This window comes from Lutjanus erythropterus, chromosome 8 (genome assembly GCF_056507025.1).
Source record: "Lutjanus erythropterus isolate fLutEry1 chromosome 8, fLutEry1.hap2, whole genome shotgun sequence".
Lineage (NCBI taxonomy): Eukaryota > Metazoa > Chordata > Actinopteri > Lutjaniformes > Lutjanidae > Lutjanus > Lutjanus erythropterus.
In genome coordinates, this window is record NC_139324.1 from 7,409,923 (window position 1) to 7,435,490 (window position 25,568).

At 41.1% G+C, this 25,568-nt stretch overlaps 1 protein-coding gene across 5 annotated transcripts in view; it reads left to right on the top strand.

Moving 5' to 3' along the window:
* akap11 (A kinase (PRKA) anchor protein 11) overlaps positions 1 to 19,363 on the top strand; it is a 31,796-nt gene extending 12,433 nt beyond the window's left edge. For 3 of the 5 annotated variants that reach the window (XM_084724368.1, XM_084724367.1, XM_084724371.1), the window contains exons 6-12: positions 1,331 to 1,595; positions 3,057 to 7,425; positions 8,241 to 8,381; positions 12,201 to 12,287; positions 15,668 to 15,714; positions 17,195 to 17,394; positions 18,660 to 19,363. In XM_084724368.1, the coding sequence (XP_084580494.1) occupies positions 1,331 to 1,595; positions 3,057 to 7,425; positions 8,241 to 8,381; positions 12,201 to 12,287; positions 15,668 to 15,714; positions 17,195 to 17,394; positions 18,660 to 18,845 (5,295 nt within the window). In that variant the 3' untranslated portion in view covers positions 18,846 to 19,363. The remainder of the gene's footprint in view (positions 1 to 1,330; positions 1,596 to 3,056; positions 7,426 to 8,240; positions 8,382 to 12,200; positions 12,288 to 15,667; positions 15,715 to 17,194; positions 17,395 to 18,659) is intronic. The other 2 variants (XM_084724372.1, XM_084724373.1) reach the window with 2 other exon arrangements.
* Positions 19,364 to 25,568: the final 6,205 nt, after the last annotated feature.

Consider the following 25,568-nt stretch of genomic DNA (forward strand, 5'->3'; position numbering starts at 1 on the left):
TTCCTCCCAGATAGCCCCTGCTTCTTCTCCTGTCTTTGACTCTCACTTTCTTGGAGTGCCTGTGAAAGGGGAGAAAAGGTGTGACAACCACATATGGTAACAAAAATTTCAAATTAAAAATGAATCAAGTTGCAATGATTAACGGATTATTAAATTAATCAACAATTATTTTGATAATTGATTAATCGGTTAGAGTAATTTTTAAGGAAAAAAAGTCTAAATTCCAGCTTCATAAATGTGAATATTTTCTGGTTTCTTCACTCCATTGTCACAGTAAACTGAGTATCTTTGGTTTGTGAGTGAAACAAGACATTTGAGGGCATCTTAGGCTTTGGGAAACACTGATTGACATTTTTCACCATTTTAAACCAAACAGCTATTAATAGAGAAAATAATTGAATGATTAAAAAACTATGAAAATAATCTGTAGTTGCAGCCTCAATGCACTGGCAATTTAGTGATTTCTCCACACTTGTCGTCCTGTTATGCTGGAGAGATGGCGTACACCAAGCCAATAGAGATGCAACGATCGGTTAATCAATTATTAAATTAATCGCCAACTATTTTGGTAATCAATTAATCAGATTGCGTAATTCTTTAAGAAAAAAAAATCTTAAATGTGAATATTTTCTGGTTTCTTTACTCCCTATGACAGTGAAATGAATATTATTGGGTTGTGACTAAAACAAGACATTCAACTATAGCACTATAGCATAGATAAATAGCACTACAGGTAAGACAAAAAATGTATTTTTGATTTTTGGGTGAACTGTCCCTTTAACAGTGATCATGGCTTTAGAAAAAAAAGCAGGTGGGATGGACGGACATCAGGATGTTGTTTTTTCAGCCCACAATTGCAGCCTTGTCCTTCCTGGTCCTGTGAGCTGTGTTTGGGTTCACACAGGCCCTGCAGCTCACTGTGTGGTTTGGCCATCCGTTTTAGACAATGAGACCTCCCACCTATCTGCATTACAGAGTGGACTTGAACTAACTGATTTTGTATTCTACACATGCAACATATCAACTCGCAATCAGAGGGTTAGGGTTAGACAGACATAACAATACATTTCCGGCCCTCTGCCCACCACCCCTGTAAGGATTAGGATAAGAAAACCCCTGTGTAAATTCTGTTCTTTCATATTATAAGTTTGTCTTTTTCCAAGTGTTTGCAGGACACAGTCTTTCTGACAGTTTGTCTGCCTTTTAGTTACAAATTTTGTAATTTTTCTGTAAATTTTCCTCTTAACTTTTAATATTTCACTTTCCCTTCTTTTCCCTTTTTTCTTTTTGCCTCTTCATCTCTTACTGTGCTGTTCTCCTCGGCCTTCAGTGTTGGTTAAAAGCAGTGTGTGTGCTGAGGCATAATCCCAGCACTAGCATCTACCCTCAGGCCAGTGTTGGATCTTTGGTGGGCCTGCTCGGGTGCTACATGGCAGGTGTTCGCTACGCTTTGGAGCTTCAAGCTCTGCAGAGGGGCACAGCTGAGCCCAGCCAGCCAGAGGAAGATGACACCAACCAGTCAGTCTCATCAATCGAGGATGACTTTGTCACAGCCCTGGAGCATCTGGAGGAGGACGACACAGGAGACAATCCCTGTAGGTTTAGCATGTAATGCTTCGTGGCATTTATTAACCTCTGGTCTTTTACAGTATGTACTCTAGAGTATCTTCTGATCCAATCTAAATATAAATACTTACTTAAATCCAAAATAAATTGGAAACCTTCTCTGTTTTTCTTATACCATCATCATTTTATGGAAGGAATTTAAACTGTTCACTGCACTGTCACTCATTTTCTAGGTAGGATGCACAGTTTCCTACACCTTTGCATTAGGGCTGGGTAATATGGCTTATTAAGAATATTGTGATGTTTTCAGTTATTCTGTGATATACTATACATCCAATATACACATTTTCTCTAAAATAGCAATTGTATGTAAATTCTCAAATAGTGCAAATATATGATGAATATGATGCATTGCTGTAGATTTAACTTCCCAGCGGTATAGTATATAAAAACATCACATACATAAAAGTAAAACACTCACACATTTTACTGCACAGTCCTTGAGGTAAGTTTTAATTTAATACTTGTATACTTTTACCTTTAGTACCTTTACTTTTAGTGGAGTACTTCTTCATCCTATGGTTAGCTGGTTAACTGCATCTGTGTTTAACTGGCCGAGCCTTCCCCTTGAAGGAAACTTTCCTTGTGGGGAAACTTTTTTGTATGATGGTGGTCTAGATGGATTTGTTGTGAGAGTGAGCTAGCTTGTTAGTAGCTATGAGACAGGCTAAACACAATTACAGTAGCCTAAAACCAGAGGTCTCCCAGAGGAGTTTTAGAGCAGGAAGCTGCAGCAAAAAAAAATAAAAAAAATAAAAAATCACACTGACTTATAGCAGCTAACTAGATTATAACCCTTTTCCATACATGTGTACTGGCTTCGTTTGACACGGTTTGGCTCAGCACGTTAGCCCAGCATGGCAGGGATTCATATTTCCATTCTGTTATTCAAAAGCTTTTATTATGAAGCAGCAAAACTGGGATATTTTGCTTTTTATCAGTGTTAACTTAACACAGCTCCTGTGTGGCTGAAAGTGAATATCACAGTAAAATACAGCAGATACCTGAACATAAAAACAGCAACACAGGAGAGAAACTAAACTTCAGACCACAGAGATTTGCTTTGTTAAGAACTTAGTGCTGTCACAGACAGTTTCTGCTTTCCTTCAACCTGAGCTTATCTACACACTTTATGAATAACGTAATGTAACTGCCTCTCAGAGGTGATCAGATGAAACACTAAAAACTTGAATATGATGGTATGGTCATCTGCTATATCGCCCACTAATCTATATTCTGAGATACTAAATATATTTGATACATTGCCCAGCCCTACTTTGTATATAATCAAGGCACAGTTGATAAGCAGCTTTTGTTTTCGCTCAGCTTTCAATGGTGGATAACTTTTTGTCATGATTATCTTTTATCCCATCTTTGTATTTACTGTATATAACCAACTGTCTCCTCTCTTTCCTTGTTCATCTCAACAGCTTCCTATCGCCATTTTAAAAAGCGTGATGTGGCATCACAGACAGTCCCAGCCCACAAAAGAAGAAAGGAATTATCAGGCTCCCGTGTTATTATCAGCTCATCTTCAAAGAAGTATTCAGCCAAACATAGGTCAGGTCCAGATGTATCTGTTACAGTGCAGAGGTCATCTGGCGTTGAATCCCAATGGACTTACTGCAGTCCTGGAGCTCGTCTCCCCTCACCTTTGAATCATGTCAGTGAATCAGAAGAATCAGACTGCTCCAGCCCTAGCCCAATCATTTTCCTGGATGAGGTGGGCTACCAGAAGAGCCTGCTGGCCAAACTGGACATCCCCCAGGTGCCAGGAGGTCCCAGAGAGCGAGTTGAAGATTCAGACTCTGAAGTCAGTGAATTCTTTGATAGTTTTGACCAGTTTGATGACCTGGAGGAGCTGAGCTCAGAGAGCTGCACTCTTGCACTGCCTCTGGATGCCATCAGTGCCCCAGCCACACAGAAAAGGGCAGCTGAGTCGAGCACCAGTGGGTCCACATCCAAATATGTTTCCAGGGGCTGTTCAACCAAGGGTATGAATCCTCACCGCTTTGACCAGCCCACTCTCCCAGCTAATGTGAAAAAGCCCACTCCTCTGAAACCAGGCTCTCCTTACTCACTTCACTCTGAGGTCCCTGACTCCCCTCGGCCCGTGCAGACCCCCTCTGAGGAGAATGGTGGCCCACTCTTCAGTCCTGTCAACTCCTCAGCCTTCAGCCCTCTGGTGGACTCTAGTGGAACAATGGAATACTTCTGGAAGACAGATGAGGATGGACGGGACAGCTCAGAGCTGCGTAAACCCCAGGACCTCTGCTCTCTGTATAAGACCTACTCCGACTTTGCCAGTAGTCTGTCCAAAGAAATTCTGGGATCTGTGTGTGGCTACCAGTCTGCTGTTGACATCAGTGACAACAAGAATCTCAGCTGTGTCTGCCACAAGGAATTCAAGAACCCCTCAGGATACCTTATGAAGCTGTCAGAAATACAAGAGACTGTAACAGTGGCCAAGCTGCAGAAGAAATCACAGTCTTTGAAGGATGGCATTCAGAGGTTTGCCACTGATCTGGTGGAAATGAGCCTGGGCAGCGCTTTGCGAGACCTCCAAAAAGGTGTCTCCTCCTGTACCACCACCTTGTGTCACCTAGCTGCCAGGCTCACATCCTCAGTGTTTCAGATGGCCTTCCATGAGATTGGCATGCGCCATGCCTATGTGTTGAAGGAACGAGCAATCAATGGATTAGCTGGCTTTTTAGTTGGCGAGGCAGTGTCTGGGGCGCTGAAAGAGTTCCTGACAGTGAAAAAGCAGATTTTCCACAATACAGTGACACGCTTTGCTGCTGATCTGGCTGAAGAGCTGGTGTTTGAAGGCATTATGGAAGTGTGTCAGTTTTCCCACCCCTCAACACCACTCACCCCTAGTGATTGGTCCTTTGGCCACAGGCAAGAGGAAGAGGAAGAGGAGGAGGTGGTTTCCTCCTATGCCTCAGACTTGTCTGAGTCTGTTATCCAGGAGGCATTCATAGAGCTGTCTCAGGCTGATGTGGCTTTCACAAGCCAAGCAGCTATTAGTGTGTCTCTGGACAACATCTGTTATGTCAGTGCAGAGAACACTAGCACTAATACCTGCAGTACCTTTGCTAACCAGCGGGTTTTAAGCGCCAGCTCAGCTGCAGCAGTCCCAGGGCCGTCAGGAGAGGATTCTAGCTGCACAGTGAAGAAAGCCCTGTTCACTGTATCAGGCATGGCCAGCTGTATTCCGGTGCCACAAGCAGGACAAGCCCTCTCCCACCTCCAGGAGTCTGAGGAGACCTGTCAGTATAAGTCTAGCTTGTCGAATACCCCACGGGCCAGCCCTAAGAAAGTAAGTGTATCTTCTTCTGACACCACTACATGTACACAAACTCACCTTTACAGTCATGGAACTCAGACACCCATACCTGGAGAAGACCCGTCCCAAGGAAAGTCCTCATTCCAAAACTTCTCTGGCAACATGGTGGATATGATAGTAACTGAGGCCTGTGAGCTAATAACTGGTTCTAAGATGAAGAAGAGTTTTGGTGATTGTGCTGATTTCCTCACAAAGACAATCGGAAGCCAAAGGGGTTCTTCCTCTAAACAGGAGACCATTCATTATGAGGCTCCAGAATCCCCTTCAAAGCAGGGAGCTGGCAGGGAGACTTTTAGATATGACTGTAGAGATTCTGGATATGTTAGGAAGGATGGCCCTGTTGAGCAAGACCTTAGCGTTCCTCACATTTCCTTTCAGACAGGCTCTCAAAGCACCCATCCTGTGATGATGGATACTCTTGATGTGCCTGGTACTGAGATGGGTGGACACAGGAGGACATCCGTTCCTGGGGATGACTCAGTTCCATGCTCAGGTCAAAAATCTGGAGGGACTCCTGGCACTCCTCCTTCTACTCCTCAGCAGCCCAGTGAGGTGTCCAAGGAAAAACAGATAAAACAGTTCTCAAAGAAGCTGAAAAGCAAGCTGGCCAAGGAATTCTCCCCTGCTACCCCTCCACCCACCCCTCACTATCAGCCTGAGCCTGGCCCAGGTCCAAAAGACATCACCCCTGAGGCAGACAAGGCTGAGTTTATGCTCAAATTGATGAGGTCTCTCTCTGAGGAGGCAGACGGCAATGAGGATGAAGAGGAAGAACTGGCAGAAGAGGGTGGTGTTGGTGGGACTAACAGATGTGTAGAGACAGGGGGTGGCCGGCATGAACTGAACCAGATGTCGGCTCGCAGGATGTCCAACAAGGAAGCTCTCCACTATGCTGAGCGTTTGGCTTGTCACATCGTCTCCATGGCAACAGAGATGGACACCCTGGGAGTGGCAGAGGAGGAGGGAGAGATGAGCAAGGGCAGTGAGAGAAGGCGAGACAGTGTGGCTCAATTCTCAGAGCAGACCCTGAACACCTTGTGGGTGTATGCTGGGGAGGTGGCAGGAGAGGTCATCAATGATGTGAAGAGGATGGTGAGCTCTGCACAGCAGTGTCCATATCACAGAGCTCTCAGAAGAAGAAGCTTTGAGAAATCTAGCTCTGAATGTTTGCATCACCATTATCAACACCATTCTCAACCCAGTACAGACCAGAACAGAGACTGGAGGGTAGGCAGGCTGGCGGAGCAATGGTCTAATGACTTGATAGCCTCTGTCTTTCGGTCTCCCACCTCCACTTCAAGCACCATCTCTAGCTCCACCTCTGGCCTGTCCTCGGAGTATCCCAGCTGTGAGAGTGTGACAGATGAATATGCTGGCTACCTCATCAGGGTACTGAAAAAGGAGGGCGGCAGTAGGGAGTTGGTCCTAGACCAGTATGCGAGCCGTTTGGCCTACCGGTCCATAAAACTAGGCCTGGCTCATGCCAGTCGCAAGATCAAGCAGAAATCCTCTAGCACTCGCCTTCACTCTTCCAAGTCACTACCAGATGAATGGAAAACTTCTGGAAGTGAGGCCTCATCTCCCAAGGACCGAGTCGAGTCAGTGGGTAGTCCCTCGGGCGAGGACGCTCAGTGTTGTTGTGGGGACCCTGAAGAGCAGAGTCAGAGAGAGTACATGGATCTGGTGAACTTTGCAGAGTCATTAGCTTACAACATCACCTGTGATGTCACACGCAAGTTGCATCTTTCCTCTGTACGGCTGCCCAAGTCTCTTACTGACTCTTGTCTTTATAAGAAATCCAAATTTGAAGACATGGCAGAGAATCTCATCAGGAACTCGTTTTCCTGCCCTCTGTTGTCCAAGGAGGGTAAGAGCAAGCATTACCACAGTACAGGAAGCCTCTATGATGGAGGCTACAGGAGTAGGGTGATGCAGGTCATTGAGCATTATGCCAGGAAAATAGTTGACGACACTCTGAAGATGAGCCTGGCTTCAATTGGACATTCATCCAGGGAGCACCAGAGGACCCAGGGTCATGACAGACACTCTCACACCCAGAGGTTGTCTGAGGTGCCATCACTGGGCCAAGCCCTGGGAGAGAGGACCTGCCGTTACTGTCAGGTCCAGGAGTGCCCGTACTGCACCAAACTTGGCAGGCATCACCACCAGCCTGTGTTACAGAGGAGGAAAAGGGGCCCAGAATGTCACGTGAGGCCTGAGCGGCTCTCAAGCCTAGAGATTCCCAAGATCCACATTGACCTGGACCACAGGGCAGCGTTTGCAGAGGAGATGGTGTCTATGGCAATGGAGACAGCTAAGCGTGAGCTGAGCAACACCAGCCTTAATGCCGACAGTGGCATCGGCCATGATGGAACCAGCTATGCTGAGAGCCTAACAGCTGAGATCATGACATCAGCCCTGTCTAACATCTGCCAGGCTGCCAGCAGCAGGTACACACACACACACACACACACACACACACACACACACACACACACACACACACACACACACACACACACACACACACAAACACACAAAGATTCACATTAGTTCTTGCTTTTGCATGTTCTGACTGGCACGAACATATATTCATGTTATGTTATGGCCAGGGCCATGCACATACACTGTAGCATTTAAGCAGCTTTATTTAATTAATCTTCAAAGGCTGCTCCTATTTCATATTTACTTCACTCATTCTTGAGAACTGGGATAAAACCATATTGTGAGGGGGTACTGTTCAAGTACACTGGAAAATATATTTTAGAAGATCAAACGCTTAGTTATTAAACCCTGTAACAGGCCAACCTCCTGGTGATTAATTTTTTTTATTAAATGTAGATGTCAACTCTGTCAGATGGAAAATCTATTTAGCTTTGATTTATAAGGGCTATGTTACAGTTGAGACATATTTGATAGAAATATTATTTTAAAAATAGAAAAGTTGCCAGCCCTTGAGTAGTATTCCTGCCTTCTCTAAACCAGGAAGTGAGACAGTGGTCCTTAGGGTAAAGCTAACCCTTTGTATGCCTGATGAAATCATGTTTTCAACTTTAAATGGCAGACATTTTAATAAAAATCAGATGATTATAATAGCACATTTTTACACCTATGTTATCAGTAGGTATTGTTAGTTTTAGATTTTGAAGGCTTTATCAGACATAATTGTCATCGAAAAAATTTGTTTAGATTAAAAAGTTTAGATTATTTCAAGATTTATGAAGCCCCCACCTTTTTGTGACCCTCCATCTTTCTGTGCATTTAGCTTTCCAGGGAGGGAAGCCACTGAGTCCTCTGTGTCCCAGCAGCTGAGTGTAGGAGACGATAGTCTGGGCAGCTGGTCTAACCTGAGCTTTGAGGATGAGCATCCAGATGACAACAGCAGCTTCCTCCACCTCAGTGACAGGTATACAACAATTAACTTTCTCATACATAGCATATATAGCACATATACTGTAGGATATAAACATCCGGTTATTGATAGTTCTGATTTAAACCTTCCTGCAGCGTATTTAATGCAGAGCATCATTCTGAGATTTTTAAAGCAAATCATTTTTTATTTTGAGATGGCTATCAGCTAGGACTGGCTTCTGCTCTGACTGTGGAATTCTAGGGGAATTCTAGCTCTCAGCTCTCCCCTTCTTTCTCTGGACTGTTTTTACTGGTGATAGTAAACCACCTACAACGTGATTTGACACAGGAGGACTGAGGAGGACTAATTTCTATACAGATATTGGTATGAGCAAGATTTCAGCTCAGTTTTAGAATTTATTTTACCTGAAGTGGAGTCATTGAAACCCCCTGTTGTGAACTGGGTACAGTTTTGTTTCCCACACCGTTTCCCAGAGAGTCTGCAGCGATAATTTTTTAAAGAAATATATATGATGGCACCTGCTGTTGCCATCATCTCACAGGAGCCAGGTTTTTCTCTTCCAACAGGATGGCAGCAACAGGTGGTACATGCTGCTGTCCAAGCCACAGCCCACTGTGTTTTGTTCTTGTTCTTAAAATCAGCCCTGTTGTCCTGGGCACAATAAATCTTAAACCTGACACACCAGATTGTTTGTTACACAGAATGCCTTGTGGATTAAAGATGTGTAGAAAAAACACAAAAGACACCTGAAAACACACCGTCCCACAGTGTCTGTCAAGGGAAAAATCAGTTACATAAGTAGATTGATTTGCTAACATGTATGTTAAGTCCCTTTTAGAAGTTTTTAGTGTAAATCAAGTACTGTGCACATTCAGGGCGAGTTGCTGAGCTCACAGTAAAACATCTTCTTAAAGATAAGTGAGGATCTTTTATGACTCATTAATAGCCACTTACTCATTTGGCGAAGATTAAACATAGAGACATAAAGTGAACAATTTAAAGTGACCAAAATTAGAGACTGAAATTGAGATCAAAACTGTAACTAAAGCATTGACTAAAAATTATGACTTAAACTAAAGATGAGTTCCACTGACTAAATCTTGACTAAAACAAAGCTAAACAAAAGATAAAATGTGACTAAAACTCACTAAAACATTCAGCAAGCAACTAAAACTAATTTAACAATTCTTGCCAAAATTAACACTGCCTTTGAAAAAGGCCCACCTAAAAATATTTTAACTTCTTCACCTTGTCTTCAGAGCCCTTTTTGACGGTTAACTGTTGTTATATTGCTGTCTCCAAAGCCACCAGACTTCTTTGGCAAGAACAGTAATTTTACCCCACAGAATATGAAAGTTGCTCATCTTCCGCTGTCTCGTCTCTTAGTTTGTGTAATTGTGTGACTTTGGTATTTTAAAGGGTTAGGTCGGATTCACCAAAGTCACACAATAACACAAACAAACTATCAGGTCAAGGCAGCTGTAGACCAGCAACTCTTGTGTTCTGCGATGTTTTTGCCAAAGGAGTCTGCTGGCTTTGGCCTCATCCTGAGTGGACATCATCAATATTTGTGTGTTGCAAAAGAGAGAGAGAGAGTGGGACCAAGTGAGTGACTCTGAGTATCAGTGACATGGTCTCATGCAAGAATTATTCTGTTGACATTCTTGGTGCAGGTTGTTATCTCTATGGAAGCCAAACTGACAACATTTGAGATTCTTTCCCAAGACATTGAAAGACGCAATGTTTTCACAGCTAGTTATTTTGGCTAACAGAGCCAAGTTAATGTATCATAATATTTTCTAAAGGTGTGTCAAAGTGCTCTCTTCACTTCAGGCAGTGTTTCTGCAGGAACAAAGTCCACCATGTGTAATTCATTAGACTCTCTTCAGTGGCCCACTGCCGCCATGTCCACCCAGCAGATGAAATAATGAGAGGAAGAGATCACCTTCGAGGGCTGATTGAGATACTGAACATGATGATTGACTAAAATGACCACATGTCATTCACTCAAACCACAGGGAGAAAGCTGTGGCTGAGGTCATGCAGATTAAAGTTGGTATTTTTAGATATCAGAAATGTTCCTCCCTTCAGCTCACTGAGAACGCAGCACGCCACAGTGTGCAGGTTCCAGCCAGCAGGCTAATCATTGACTAATTACAGAGCAAGTATGTTGTTGTGCCTCTGTTGCCAGCTGGTTGTCCTGGTGGAACCCGCAGGATTAACAGGATTATGTGAGGAAGAATGTAATGATCTCACAATTTAACAACAAATTGTCTCGATCAGCATCACGGATGATTCAGTGGGATATGTGGTGGAAACATCTGCATCATTTGGAGAATCCTCCCCTGTTTTGAACCTCACCTGGCATTTAAAGGATTATTCCAAATGCCAGGAATGGTCATCAACCTGAGTATTGTTTGTTGAAGCTACATGGTAGTCATTATAGCAAATAGGATGAAACTGCTTATTATATTCTGATCTGTGTTCCATTTCAGTAGCTCTCATGATGACGTTCCTCTGTCAGTGACTATGTATACATGCACACTGATTTTCCATTCTTATCCAGAATATGACAGTATTCCGACTTGGATACAGGCCCTGTTAGGTTATTCTGAATATAGGATGTAGGATTTTCTGATTAAGACATAAGGATAAGGTTTGCTGATATAATATAATTTTTCAATTGATTATATGCAGGTGTGTGTGTGTTGGTGTGTGTATCAGGTTTGAAGGCTGACTTCCCTAATGGTTCTGTGTAACAAACCATCTGGCCCTTCTCTGTCCAAAAAACATTTGTTGTATGTTGCCAGAAAGTAAATTATTTCTTTCTGTGTACATAATTTGTGAAGACTTAAATTCCAGGTGGTTGAATGAATGAATGAATGAAAGAGGGAGGCTATGTTTGCATGGTCCAACAAGTCCACCATTGGTGGAAAACTTAAAAAAAAAAAAAAAAAAAACTATTTCAATGCACAAAAGCAAAATGAGTGAAGCGGTTCATTCAGTTTTCATTAGCCACATAAACAGCTTAACAGGAGCATTGTCTTTTTCAGAATAATGGATATTTTGATATGGAATAAGTGTTGTCTTTTTGTCTGTTTGTTTTTTTGCAGCTGAATTACAGTAAAATGATGTATATTTCTGAACTTACAGACTGTTCTAGCTGTTCTGTTATTTGTCTTTACCCAATTTTTCCATATTACTGACAATTATATTGAAAAATCTCATTGTGCTAATTAGGAGTGTCAATGTTTAGACAATTAATCACTGTTAAAAATGTAACTGATTAAAAATTTATTAATCCATAATTGATCACTAGTCTAGAAATGGCAGTAACTGAGCCTAGTGTGACATTATTTAGTCTGACCAAGGCATCTGTTGAATAAAGAAATAAGGAAACTTATGCTTAATATGATGATGAAAAAGAGAAAAATTGGAAAAAAATAAGTAAGAAAAAAATAATAAGTAATTATTGATTGTTACCATTTTCAACTGCCCGTTAAGGAAAAGGCACAAAATTTGCAACCCTAGTGTTAATATTTTGTGAAAGCACCAATAGTCATACCTACAATGTTGTTGCAGTATCGATATCATATCATCACATGGTCAAAATACCTTGACATGTGATGTTATCTATATTGCCCAGTGAGAATACAAACAAACTTATTTTACCACCCATTGGAGTACACAACATGTTGTTAGTCACGGCATATATGATCAATAAGTATTGATATCGACCAATACTAAACTTCACTGCTGTAATATTTTTTTAGCTATGTTGCCCAGACCAAACACTGTGCATGTGAACATAGTCAGTGTTACAGTGATGCGTTACCTGCCTTCTTTCTCCAGCAGCAATGGGAACAGTAGTAGCTGGAGCAGTCTGGGCCTGGAGGGGGAGGCGTGTGAGGAGCGCATGTCATTCTCTCCCTCTGACAGGTTGGTCAGCAGCTGGTTGACACGGCTAACCTTCCTAAATGCCTGTAAGACCCAGGGTTCACCTAGAATGGGACAAAGATATAGATGATGTACTGAATACACCGTGAAGCCAAAAGTGAGTAAAGGAAGCGTGTAAGAGATCCATCAATGGAAAATGTCAGCCCAAAATTGGAACCAGGCAACTGCTCATATGAAAATGATTTAAAACACTGTACACTGTTATTTTGATTTATACTTTGTCCCATGCTAGGAACACCCAGCCCCCTTGCATGACCACACAAAAGCTCTGAGAATAAATAGGCTTGACATGGCATATGCTTGTTGATGTTAATGTCAGCATGCAATGTTTTGTTGGCTCTGCATTACTTGTATGTAACTTGGCTGCTTAATAGGATCATTTGTAGTGTTTAGGGCTGCAAGTAATAAATAGTTTCGTAGTCGATTAATCTGTCAATTATTTTCTCAATTAATCGCTTGGTTGTTGGGTCTATAAAATGTCAGAAAATTATGAAAAGTGTTGATCAAAGTCCAAGATGACGTCCTCACATGTCTTGTTTTATCCACAACCCAAAGATATTCAGTTTGCTGTCAGAGAGGAGTAAAGAAACCAGAAAATATTCACATTTAAGAAGCTAAAATCAGAGAATTTAAACTTTTTTCCCTTAAAGAAAAGATAAATTGATTATCAAAATTGATGGCGATTAATTTAATAATCAAAACGTTGCAGCTCTAGTGTTTTTATATTGTGGGGGTTCTTCCCCCTCCTGCAATAATTCTTTTTTACAGTTCAAACCCACTAATAGATTGACATTCGAGTCCTACAATTGTTGCTATCATGGGCATCAGTTCCTTTAAAAAAGAAAACCCTCCTCACAGAGATATACTGCAGCTTTGACAAGTTTAATCCATGCTGCCAGACATTTCTTAATACACCATTGTTTTCTCAGGCTGGCAAATGTGTTATTGCTTCCATCCATGCTGCCACTTGTTTTCCAGTGCTGTCAATCTGCTGAACAGCAGTCTCTTAAGTGCAAAAAGCTGCCACGTTTACGTTGCTCTTTGCACAACTTGCATGTTTTCTGGGTTTTAACTTCGGTCAATAAAACAGACCCAGACATCTGAATGCACCAACAAGGCAATCAGTGCCTTAAAACTGAATGATTATTACTGACAAAAAAAATGAAGTCACAAAATATTCACTGCATCTGAAGCAAGTTTCTGCATGTTGTTGCTGATACTGGTGGCTTCCAAGAACATAACAAATCTACAAATTTCTCCTTTCTGAAAAGGCTAAAACTTGCAAAACTACAGTCACAGTCCATTTGCTTAAACCCTCTGCTGTCAACAGAAGAGTAACTGTACAGCAACAGAGAAAATGAAAATGGTTGATATTAAAGATTAAACCCAAATCCACATTTACACATGTGAAGCCTGCTGAGATCTGCTGATGAAAAGCGGAGGTCTGGACTGGCCAACTGCTGTTACCACATCTTTGGTGTCACTCGCCAAAAAGTACAACACTGTAGGTTGCAGTGAGCAATATATAATAGAGCTGCAGCGATGAATCAAATTATTGATTATTAAATTAACTGAGTGCTATTTTGGTAATCAATGAATCGGTTTGAGTAATATTTTTTTTTAAGAAAAAGTCTTAAATTCTCTGATTCCAGCTTCTTAAATGTGAATATTTTCTGCTTTCTTTCTGTTGTCTTGGCATTTCAGTTTGTGACGTGTTATGGACCAAACAACTAATCAATCAATCAAGAATGTTTGGATATATTTTTCAAGTGACAAGACTGTGACAGGATTAATGAATAGTAACAATAATGTTTCGTGGCACTGAGGATCAGCAGATAGCAGAGGGCCAGTTCAATGGCTGCCATTAGGTGGCAGGTTTCTCACACATTTAGGTTTGTGGTTTAGTTACTTCTAAACATGGCAAGATGTATATTAAGATATCACCCATTCTTGAGAAGTGGGACAAATCATGTCCTACCAAAATAAAAACTATTTATACCAATGCCCTAATTCCAATTATTAGGTGAAAATGTATCATTTAAGGATTTCTATACATGAACTGTATGTAATTTCTTAAATGTTTTGGTTTGCTTTATTTTTTAATACCTAAACTTGAATTCTAACAATTTGAAAAGCCTTCAAAATCTAAAACTAACAATACCCACTGATGACATAGGTATAAAAATGAGCTATTATAATCATCTTTGTTTTAAAATATTTTTTTTTATGAAAAGGTTGGCCCTTTTAAAGTTGTGTCCCAGATTTCCAACTCCCTCAGATGTTTAAACTCCCTCAGATGTTTAAAAAATACACACGATTTAATCAGGCATAAAAAGGGTTAACTATACCCTAAGGACCCCTGTCTCACTTCCTGGTTTTAAAAACATTTTGTAAACTGTCAGATTTTCCCATTTGATGGAGTTGATGTTACATTTAGTGAAAAATTTGGTCTGTTACAGGGTTTAATAGCCAAGAGTTTGATCTTTTTCCAGAATAATTGAAGAGTAAAAATCAAAACCCACTCAAAAGTTTTCTTTCACAGGAAGAAAATAATCAAGATTGTCTGAAAATGTTTTGCGCTGCTGTCAAGGCTCCAGTATGTCATTATGTACTGGCATTTATTTAAAAGGAACGGTCTACTAATAGCCAGCTGTACCCTTCAGGCACTGCCACTGATGGCCACAGATGAAAGATAAAACTAACTTTACTCCAGTATTGTCCTTTCATGCAATAGATTATAGGTGGTGCTACCCTGTCTTTCTTAGTTCTTAGTTTTCCTCACCTCTGCTTTGACGTCATCACTGCTTCATGATCCTGTTCATAAAAACGTTGCAATGTGAAAAGCCATGTTAGCCGTCCTCCTCCTGCAAAGAAAATCATCTCCTTTTATGATATTGAGCAGAGTCTGAGTGTCTGTAGCCGTGGGCTGTGTCAACAAGACTGTGATTAACAATCTTATAAAGTGGAGAAATGACTGTTTACCTGTTGGCAAGTCACACAGCAAATATTTGCACAATTGACAAAATGGATATTGAGTAGATTTTCAGAATGGAACAATCAACTTTCACACTGATCAAGATGTACTCTTAGTCACTGTGTCTTAACTGACAAAAGACACTGAAGTAGAAAAGTAAATTTACTGTAAGACAGAAAAAAACTGACTGACTGGAAATATGCAGCATAGTTACCTGCAAGTGTGTAAGATGTCTTTTGATCAGGATTGCTTTGTGCTTGTGGCTTAAAACAAACACTGTTAGCTTAAGCATGCTTATTGTCATTTGTATCTCCTTTGCATGCAGACACATCTCCCCAGCTATTTCCCTTTTTTCTAATGAACATGTGTGACATTTCTCATCCAACAGTGACAACACAGAGGACAAGGAGACTGAGGTCAAAGAGGAATCCAGTGGTAAGGACACTTTACTCCTGCAACTTCACCTTTTGAGTAGGGTGCAGTCAGTAGTAATGCTAGGGATTTCTGATTCAAATAGAGGAGGGCACTTGGTAGAGTGCAGATCCTTGCCAGGTAACAGATGGTGAAGCACCTGCTGCAATGCCACCACAACTGCCAGATCGTTCCGCCAATAAAACAGAGCAGACAAAAAATAGAATTACTGTCTCACAGTTGTCTCCACCAACCAGTCAAGTTACAGTTTGTCTGTCCACACTCATATAATGTCTGTAGTGAAGATTTGAAGGAATTTAATATGGAATTTACCACTGTATATCACTCTACATGTTGATTCCAGTGAATAATTTTCAGGTAGAAACATGCTGTCTTCACTTAGAGACTATTTTTACAGAGGAGGACAGAGGGCGGATAGAGAGCTGAACATGATGATGTCACACTGAAGCTGACCTTTTGGATATAAAATGTCATCACTTCATCATTTCATCCAACTAGATATTTATGTGTAATTTTGTCACAATTAGCAAATGTTAATGAGTCTGGTCAAAGATGTGTTGAGTGCAGGCACAGTTCATCTTTGAGTCCAAGTGAACATTTGTGTCAAGTTTGAAGAAATTCCCTCAAGGCATTTTTGAGATATCCCATTCACAAGAACGGGATGACTTGAAAACATAAAGCCTCCAGCCATAAAAACATAAGGTCATAAAAGTCATAAAATTAAAAAAATAAAAATAAAAGTTTTTTCTTCAGTGTAAAGCCATGAATGCGCACAGAAAAAATTTGGCTGGTCTGTCCAGTAGTCTAAGATTAAGCTGTGGGCAATGTGTAGGTCCAGTGATCACACACACACTCATTCATTCTCACACACACACACACACACACACACACACACATACACACACACACACACACACACACACACACAGAAGTCATTATATGATAATAAAAGCTGTCGTGAGCAAGACTTCCTAAAATTGCACATATTTGCAAAAAGAAAATCCAGCAGTTTAACATGACCAGGCCCTCTCCTAATTTGAGGTCTTGCTCTTTCCACTCCTTGAGATTCACAACAGTTGGCCCTTATTCAGGACGTCTGTCTGCCTGTCTGAGTGTCTTGTTGCCGGGGATTTTGCCACCCCCATATTCAGCCACACTAATGCTCATTCATCCACTCCACTCCCTCCACAGTCACTCATTCTGCATTGTGTGTGTGTGTGTGTCAAACCAGAGCAGCCCCCACTTAGGAGGCATGAGGGCTCCTCATCGGGTCTGCTGTGCCATGCGAGTGTGGGAAGCCAGCGCTGAGCGGGACAGACACTGTAACATATTACACATGATGTATCTGTCACGAAGATGACACACACATGTACAATAGGCTCACGTGTCTGATCAGTCAGTAACACAAACAGGAAAATGGGCAACAGAAAAATCTGCAAGGATGACTAATGTTGAATGAATCATGTGTGTTTGTGTGCTGCAGGGACTCTCTGTGTGGACAGGACTCAGGTGCAGGCTCCCAGGTCTGCGCTGGTCATAATGAACACTGACGTCAGGGAGCCGGGGCGCAGCCCTCAGCACGTGACCCTCGACCCCCAGCTTAGGGGCATGCTGCAGTGGGTGGCGGCCTCCATGGCCGACATCCCCCAGATCCAGCTGAGTCCTGACAGAGAGCTCCAGCAGGTGATTGCCCTGAGTCTATTCTGAACATGCTCATTACGTACATCGCAAACAGATTCCCACTGCGCTGTTTATTATTAAACATTAAGACTTTCTTCAACCAATGAAAGAAGTCATTCTTTCCATGATTGTCAATGTTGGTTTTAAATGTTAGCAGTCTTGTATAGTGGTATCCTGGTTTCCACTACAGTTAGCTTTGCTGTGGAGACAAACAGCTGAAAACCACCAGCTAATGCAATGATTAAGTAAAACAGCTTGTATAATAAATTATAGTGCAGTGGCTCTCAATGTGTTTTGTGTTAAATACCTCCAAAGCCCTGTCAGATGAACTCAAGTACCTCTTCATAGACACCACTTGTCATGCTCCAAATGTGTTCATTTGAATTGATTTTAAACTGGATATTTTTCACTATTAATTATATGAAAGTGAGTATTGTTGTATACACTGTCATATAGTTTTATATACAGTATACATAAATACTGTCAGTGTTTAGGTTGTTTTGATCAACTTGACACTTGAACCACACATTTTTTTTTTAATCTAATCAGTGGAACGGTTTAATTACTTTTAGCAAACTAGAATCAGATAACTATTGGCGTGAAGAAAAATATGTTTTTGCCAAAGCAACAAAGTTACAATTTCAGCTGCTTATCCATTAGTTTAAGCTAACATCAAGCTAATCAACTAAATAGCCGCTACCTTTTTCAACTGTTTATTAGCTAACTTTTGCAATTATGTATCATTACTTTAAGCAAACTCTTTAACCTGTTTATCTATTACTTTTAGCTAACTTTTTCAACCGTTAATTCATTACTTTTCAGTCTGTCTCTTACTTTTACTAACCTATTTCAACCATTTACCCAGTATTTTTTGCTAATTTTTTCAACAGTTCATACGTTACAAACTATTTTAAAATATTTATCTTTTAGCTTTGATGAACTAAAACTTTCTGCACACTAATTAGTTTTCATGAACTTTCAGTTGTGAGACATGACGTTCATATTTTCAATCAAATCCTAAATTCTTTCTTTTTTTTTTCTTTTTTTTTTTTTTTTTCAAATTAGTTGAGCTCCTCCACAGTCTTTTCAGGTAGCCTGCTCCCTGGACTTGCAAATGTAGCCAGTGAGCTTCAAGCACCCCTGATTGGGAATCATTGGGTGTCACCATTAGGTGACCCATTTGTTTTAGTCATGTTTTTGGACTTAACTGTAGAACTGATCAATTTCAATCAGTTATTGAAGTGATTGGTTACTGTGTGCCCTTTCAGCTCCCAGCAGTGGTCCAAAGACTTCGGGAGAAGAAGTGGAGGGTTGGAGAGCTGCTGCACTCGCTGCTGCGCTACTGTGAAGAGAACCAGACACACAGCCAGTCACAGGCCAGAGAGGAGACACTCCAGGCGGGCAGAGACCTTCAGCGCACCCCCCTCTTCCAGTGGCTCCTGGAGCACACCTAGGGCCTCTCCTCTTCTCTCCCCTCCTCTCCCCTCCTCTCCTCTCCTCTCCTCTCCTCTCCTCTCCTCTCCTCTCCTCTCCTCTCCTCTCCTCTCCTCTCAGTTCCAAACAGGGCTTTGCAAACTCCACAGCCCCTAGAGGGCGCCATACCAATCAGATGATCTAACTTATTCTGATGAATGTGGGCGGTGTGTGTTTTGCATTGCATGTTGTGACCAAGAGTATTCTGTTGTATTTTATTTGTCTTTCCACCCTCTGTTTTGTTGTTGCTGTTCATTATTTATTGGGCTGCATATCTCACACGTGTTGATTTAGTGAGCTGTCTCTCCCGCCCACCTACACTTGTGAAGTGAAGCCCTCACACCTCGCTGCCGTTGGGCTCGAGCTCCAGAAAGAAAAGGAGAGAAGAGACAGAAAGAAAGACCCATCCCATCTGTTCCAGACAGAGACAGAAATGCAGTGAGTTGAGAGAAAGAGAATGTGTTTTTTGTTAGGGAATCCCCAGCTGCTGGGTAGATGATGTCATCACACCCACAGCTCACCTCTGTGGTGGTGTTTCCACATGTTAAAAACCAACTGTGCGCACACACACACGCCACACCCTCGTACTATCAGAGGGAATCCAACATACACTGACACTCATCGACACCTCACAGTTATTCCCCTGAAAGTATTCCATGATCGTATTCATCTGTTCAGAATGACTTCGTGTCGTTCACATTTTGTTCCAGTGAGGCTAATCTCTGGAGCACTGAATGAGTTAAATGCTGGCATAATCACTCTTAAAAATTTTAAGGAACGATTGACTCTAAAATCAAAAATTCATATTTTCCCCGCTGGCCTGTAGTGCTATTTGTATATCTAGATTTTTTTGGTGTAAGTTGCAGAGTTTTCCCTCCAATCCTTCTCTCCAATATAATGGAGGTAAATGCCACTCGGCTTGTGGTGCTCAAAGTCCCAAAAAATTTGAAAAGTTCAACAGCAGTGTCTCTTTCCACAAATTATAACCCATTCATATAACATAATCCACAGAACTTGTTGTGAGCCGTTTCATGTTGGGACTACTTTCTTTCTGCAGTAGATTCTAACTGAACTACTTTAAAATTTAATCAAAGTACTTTCTTTTCTACTAGAATGAAAGTAGTTTCTGCATGAAACTGCTCACAACAAGTTCTGTGGGTTACATTGTGTATCCAGGACATGATTTTTTGAATTTTTTGAATGTATTTCTTTGGTGTGAGTTACAGAGTTTTGGAGATATCAGCTGTAATGATGTCTGCCTTCTTTTCAGCATAATGGGGCTAAGTTGCACTCAGACTGTGGTGCTCAAAGCACCAAAAAATTACATTTGGAAAAACTCAATAGGAATGATGTAGGAACGATTTTCTTTCAAGTATCAAAGAAAGTAGTTCCAGTAGATTCAACTACAAAAAGAAAGTAGTTCTTACATGAAAGTATTCACAACTAGGTCTATGGATTGAGTAACCGGGTCATAGTTTTGGGAAAATTATTTTTTGAATTTTTAATGTCATTGTCAGTGTTTTGAGCACCACAAGCTGAGTGCCATTTAATCACATTATATTGGAGAGAAGGCAGACATCTCTATGGCTGATATCTCTAAACCTCTGCAACTCACACCAGAACAATCTAGACAGATAAGCTGCATTACAGGCTAGAGGAAAACATGTGTTTTTGATTTTGGGATGAACTGTCCATTTAACAGATGTGCTGCCACACATACAGATGGACTGTCACTGTTAGGGATGTAAAACCCTTATCTTTAGTAGTTTTAACACACTGTTATTTTGTGTTGATGTTCATGTGGCAGTAGAATGGTAAGCTTGATGAGGTTGCCTCTTGCCAGTATTGGTATTCCTGTTCTGTCAAATACTTTAACACTGCTTGCCGAGCCTCAATCTTCCTTGTTGTCAAACTTAGTAAAATATTTAGAGTGGATGATGTTTACTAGGGCGATCGGTATTACAAAAGAAAAGTCTATTTTTTGAAGGTAGAGTATGTCTAATCAAACATGAAATGCTGCTCAAAGCTATGAAAGAAGCCATGATACTGGCTAAATGTTGCCAAATGTAGCTGATAAGGTGACTCTCCTCCCCTGCAGTCAGTAATATGTGTATGATCCCCTGGTCATCTGTGTCAGTGGCCCAGTTTCAGTTTGGGGAAGATCCAGTGACGCAGATAGTGGATCTTTAAGTAATTAAAGACACCAAAACCACTAACTAACAGCATGCACATTGCTCAACCCTGTACTCACACATTATGTCACCCACGCTCCACAGTCACCTTGTGGAATGAAGAATAACTTCCACACAGCACTCAGACCCTTCAAACACACGCACTCACGTGTTACTCACCAGCCCCCATGTGCACGTCCACATGCACAGCACTTCCAGTGACTTGCTGAGATGCACTTTTCTTTTTTGATTTGGCCGAGGAGGCACTGGGCATTTCCAGCCCTGCCCTCAGACCTCTCCTGGCCTCCTCTGTGAATTTATTCCCGGCATGGACAGACTGCTCTGCAATCAGTTAAAGGAATACTTGAGATTATTTGAAGTACAGTTGTATGAGGTGCTCATCCATTGTCAGTTTATTACATACCGTAAACACGCCACCAGTGTGGAGAGGCAACAGGAGTCCCGGCACTAAAGCTATGCAGTGGACAGGGTCAGCAACAAAAGCTATTTTAACCACCTAAAAAATCAATATCAGTATACTGTTCGCCTTTCCAACAGGATCAACGAGACGTAAGCAACCAGACTCCTTGAGGAAAACTTTTAATTTAACCTCAGAGAACATTTGCTGATCCACCACTCCCTCGACAGTTAGTTTGTGTTATTTTGTGACTTTGGTGAATGTGAACTAACCTTTTACAGCACCAAAGTCACACAGTAACACAAACAAACAAAGTGATCAAGGCAGCGGTAGACCAGAGGGCAGCACTACAAAGGAAGCACAACACAGTTAGGCTTTCTTTGCACAAGCTGGCTCAACAAAACCTCAAACCGCAGTCAGAGATAAAGGGTATCATGACAGTGGTTATCAGCTTGCTTTGTGAACACAGGCTTTCTTCTTCAGACTCCGTCGGTGCTCACATAAAAAGGGGTGTTTGGTGCCAACCTGACACACCAGATGGTTTGTTACGAGGCCTATGACAGGATGGAATTTTTCTGACCACGGTGACAAAACAGCATATTCTTACGGGATGGTGGTTTACTGCGACTGCCTTAATAATTAGTTTTTTTAGACTTTATTGAAGCATACTGTCTTTAGTGTAGCCTACCTTCTTAAAGGAAAAGGGCAGTATGTTGTGTGTGCAGCATGCAAGTGAAGCAGAGTGAGCAGCAGACTGCCAGTGCTGCTCACAGTAGAGCAGAAACCTAAATTAAACTAAACACTAAGTTGTCAGAGTGGCAGTAAATGTACAGTTCAGGTCACAGTGTCAGTTGATAAACACTGCAGCTTCTCAACACCAAGAAAGGTCTCGTCTGTTGTTTCCCAACCTTAAGTAAGCTAAGCAGGAAAAGCTAACGTTAAGCTATTGCTAACGCTAGCATTGTACTTTTACAACCCCAGCTCTTGTGCAGTTGAATTCCTTTCAGAAGCTTTGTAATCCAGCCTGTGCTGTATCCTGTAGATAAATCCATGGTAAATCCAGCACTGGATGTCTTCTGTAGTTATTTATCCCCTTTTCCATGTTGGAAATAGTTGTTGTTCGCTTCCCATAGGCAATCCCAAGATGCCTTGGGTTGAGTCTGTCGACCAGTCAGAGGCTTTGTTCCTGACTTGTGTGTGACAGCGCTGATTCACAGATATATTAATGCATCAGTGTTCTGATCTCAACATGACATTGACCCTCATCTGTGATGACAGTAACTTCGTGGCAGGCATCATGTTGCCATGGTACACTTATTACAGTCCTAGCATACGTTTTTAAGTGGCTAAAATCCATTTTGCTGCTGACCCTGTTCACAGCAGTGCATTGCTTAGCTGAGCTGACTTCCATCTACTGTTTCTATTACACTAACCAGTGCCTCATACATTCCCACAGTAAATAATCTTAAGTATCCCTTTAACGTGTATATGCACAGCCCCCCCCCACTCCTCCCTCCCCAAAGAAACACGATTGCGATACATTTTGATGTTGCTATTTATTTCCGGTTTTGTTTTGAAGTGAGGGACCTAAAGGTGACACAATGCTGCGAGGTCCTATCAGGACTTCGTGTGTGAGTTTGAAACACTGTAATATACCACAGCCTCGCATCTAATATTATAAACTCAGTGTTGGTGGTGGTGTTCACCTGCATGGCTTAATCTTCATTGACATTATTCTTCACTATTATACACTAATAGAGCTGCAGTGATTCGTGTGTCCACACTGCCTCACAGTATGCTATAGGTCTCTGCAGATGCCTTGTCTGTTATTGCTTAATCTCTAGGCTGCCAAATGGCCATGTAATATTAAAGGTGTTTGTCCTGTATGATTTGTTTACATGCAAAGATGAATATATCAAAAATAATCCACTATTTTTGGAAAAAAAAAGATATAACCCAAGTTCCTCCTACTATAAAAGATAATAGTAGAAAAGAATACACAGTGAAGTATTAACATGAGAAGTGAGAGTGCATATATCTTGGTTTACATTAAAGGAATGTATTAAGAGTCATGGACTTTGACACATCAGTGTACAAAACTTCTCCTCGTGTGAAAGTTTAGTTTTGAAGTAGGACTTTTCCCAGGTTTCTTCCACTGCCCAGCCCCTTCTCCTCTTTTCTTTCTTTATTTACTTTACATTCCTGTGCATCCCAAACGACCTATAGCGCTATATCGTTGTGTTTGTGAAAAGTTGAATGTGTACCTGCGAAGACTCGACTCCATTTTAGAAGCAGATACTGTAATTCTGTTTTGCTACTGTTGTTCCCAGTGTTCTGTTCTGCCTCTCTGCTACCACAGGCAGGAGAACTGAAGAAAACAAAAAAAGAGCTGTACCTCACCTCCACTAACTTCTGTATTTTTCCTGCTTCCTTGTAAAATCCTGCCAAATAAAGATATTTAATAAATTATGTAAGTTATATAACAGTGAGTTCACTACTTGTTCTCCCTAGTTGCATTGCTAAATAGTTTACACATTCTGAGCTTGAAGTCGAAAAACTCTAAATTTGTTTCTGTTAAAGCTTGGTGTGACAATAAAGCTTTTTCATGTGCTCTTATCACATCCTTGTATCATCATTATTATGTTTCACTTTTTCAAGGTGTAGTGTTACAGATAAACTCCATCAATTTACAAAATTAATTTTATTTTCTTCAAGAATATTTGGTGAATATTTGACATTTTGTATCCAATAGTGTTGGAAGACTTTTAAACAGGGTTGGGAGGGTTACTTTAAAAATGTATTCCAATACAGTGTTAAAACACTAGTCACTAACCTAACACAAGTATCACAATATAGAAGTAATGTAACTTGATTACTTTCCTTTACTTTTGGATTACCTCAATATCAAATATAGTGAAAATGTTTAGCCTAATATAGTGTTTAATGTTTATTATAATTAACCTACGGTAAACATAAAACATTATTTGTCCAGATATTCCTTCCTTAGTTATGTGTGAACACATGTTCATATGTTGTGATCAATAATTGTAATTGTGTTCATATAAATGTACAATCTAAATATATAATACACTTAACACTCAAACTTTAAACTGACAGAAACATATTCACACTATCCAAGTCACCAGCATCACCGCCTACAGTCCCAAAATATTTTTCAGCAGTCATAGTAGTATAACCTGACATGCCACCTGATCTGAGACGGAGATTTTAATGTCAAGGATTTGAGGTGAACACTGACTTTTTTTCTGTGCTCAATGACAGTAATCTCAGCTTTTTTCTGTGTCCATTTGTAACAAATTCTGGCACATCCTCTTATTGATTTCTTCAGTGCACTTAATTATGAAACGTAGGGGACTGTAGTCATGTGGTGACACTGTTATGTAGCATTATGTGTCATCTGCATAAGTGTGGTAGGAGATGTTATGATATTTCATACTGTAGATACTGAAAGAAGAGGCCTGAGAATGGATATTGCAACGTGCATTCACAATTACCGATTGGCACAAAGTAATCCATTTATTGTGAGTAAGATCTTTGAAGTGTTTAGAATAAAGTTAATATTAGTGCCTGGAAGGGGGGTCTTGCTTCTCTCATTTCCTTCTGCCTGGCCCTAATAATTTTCTATAGATAACAGCCTGCTGTTAACTACAGCGATTCCTCCAAACCTATTAAAAGGCTGTCACTTTACCCGACACGGCTGGTCCACCTCCCTACTGTTAGTTGTGCTGCAGGTGCCAAAGGAAACAGATGGAATGTGTATCTATTGAAGATGGTCTCAATAACAGCGCTGCAGTTCTTGGTTATGCCTGGATACAGCTGCACAAAACAGCCATTGTTGCTGTGTGATTAAACCGTACCACACACGCACAAATATATAATTAGATAATGTTGGCTACAATGGGCCGTACCTGTCAGCGTTCAGCTCTCCGTGCAGTGCATGAATGGAGGTGTCTGTCTGACATGGAGGGAGAGAAAAGAAGAAAGAGAGAAGGAGGAGGGAAGGTGGGAAGACCTAATTGCAGGCTGTATAGTGATACAGGAGGCGAGGAATGTGTATGACAAGCACATCTCTGATCTTTTGAGCGGCGTGAAGC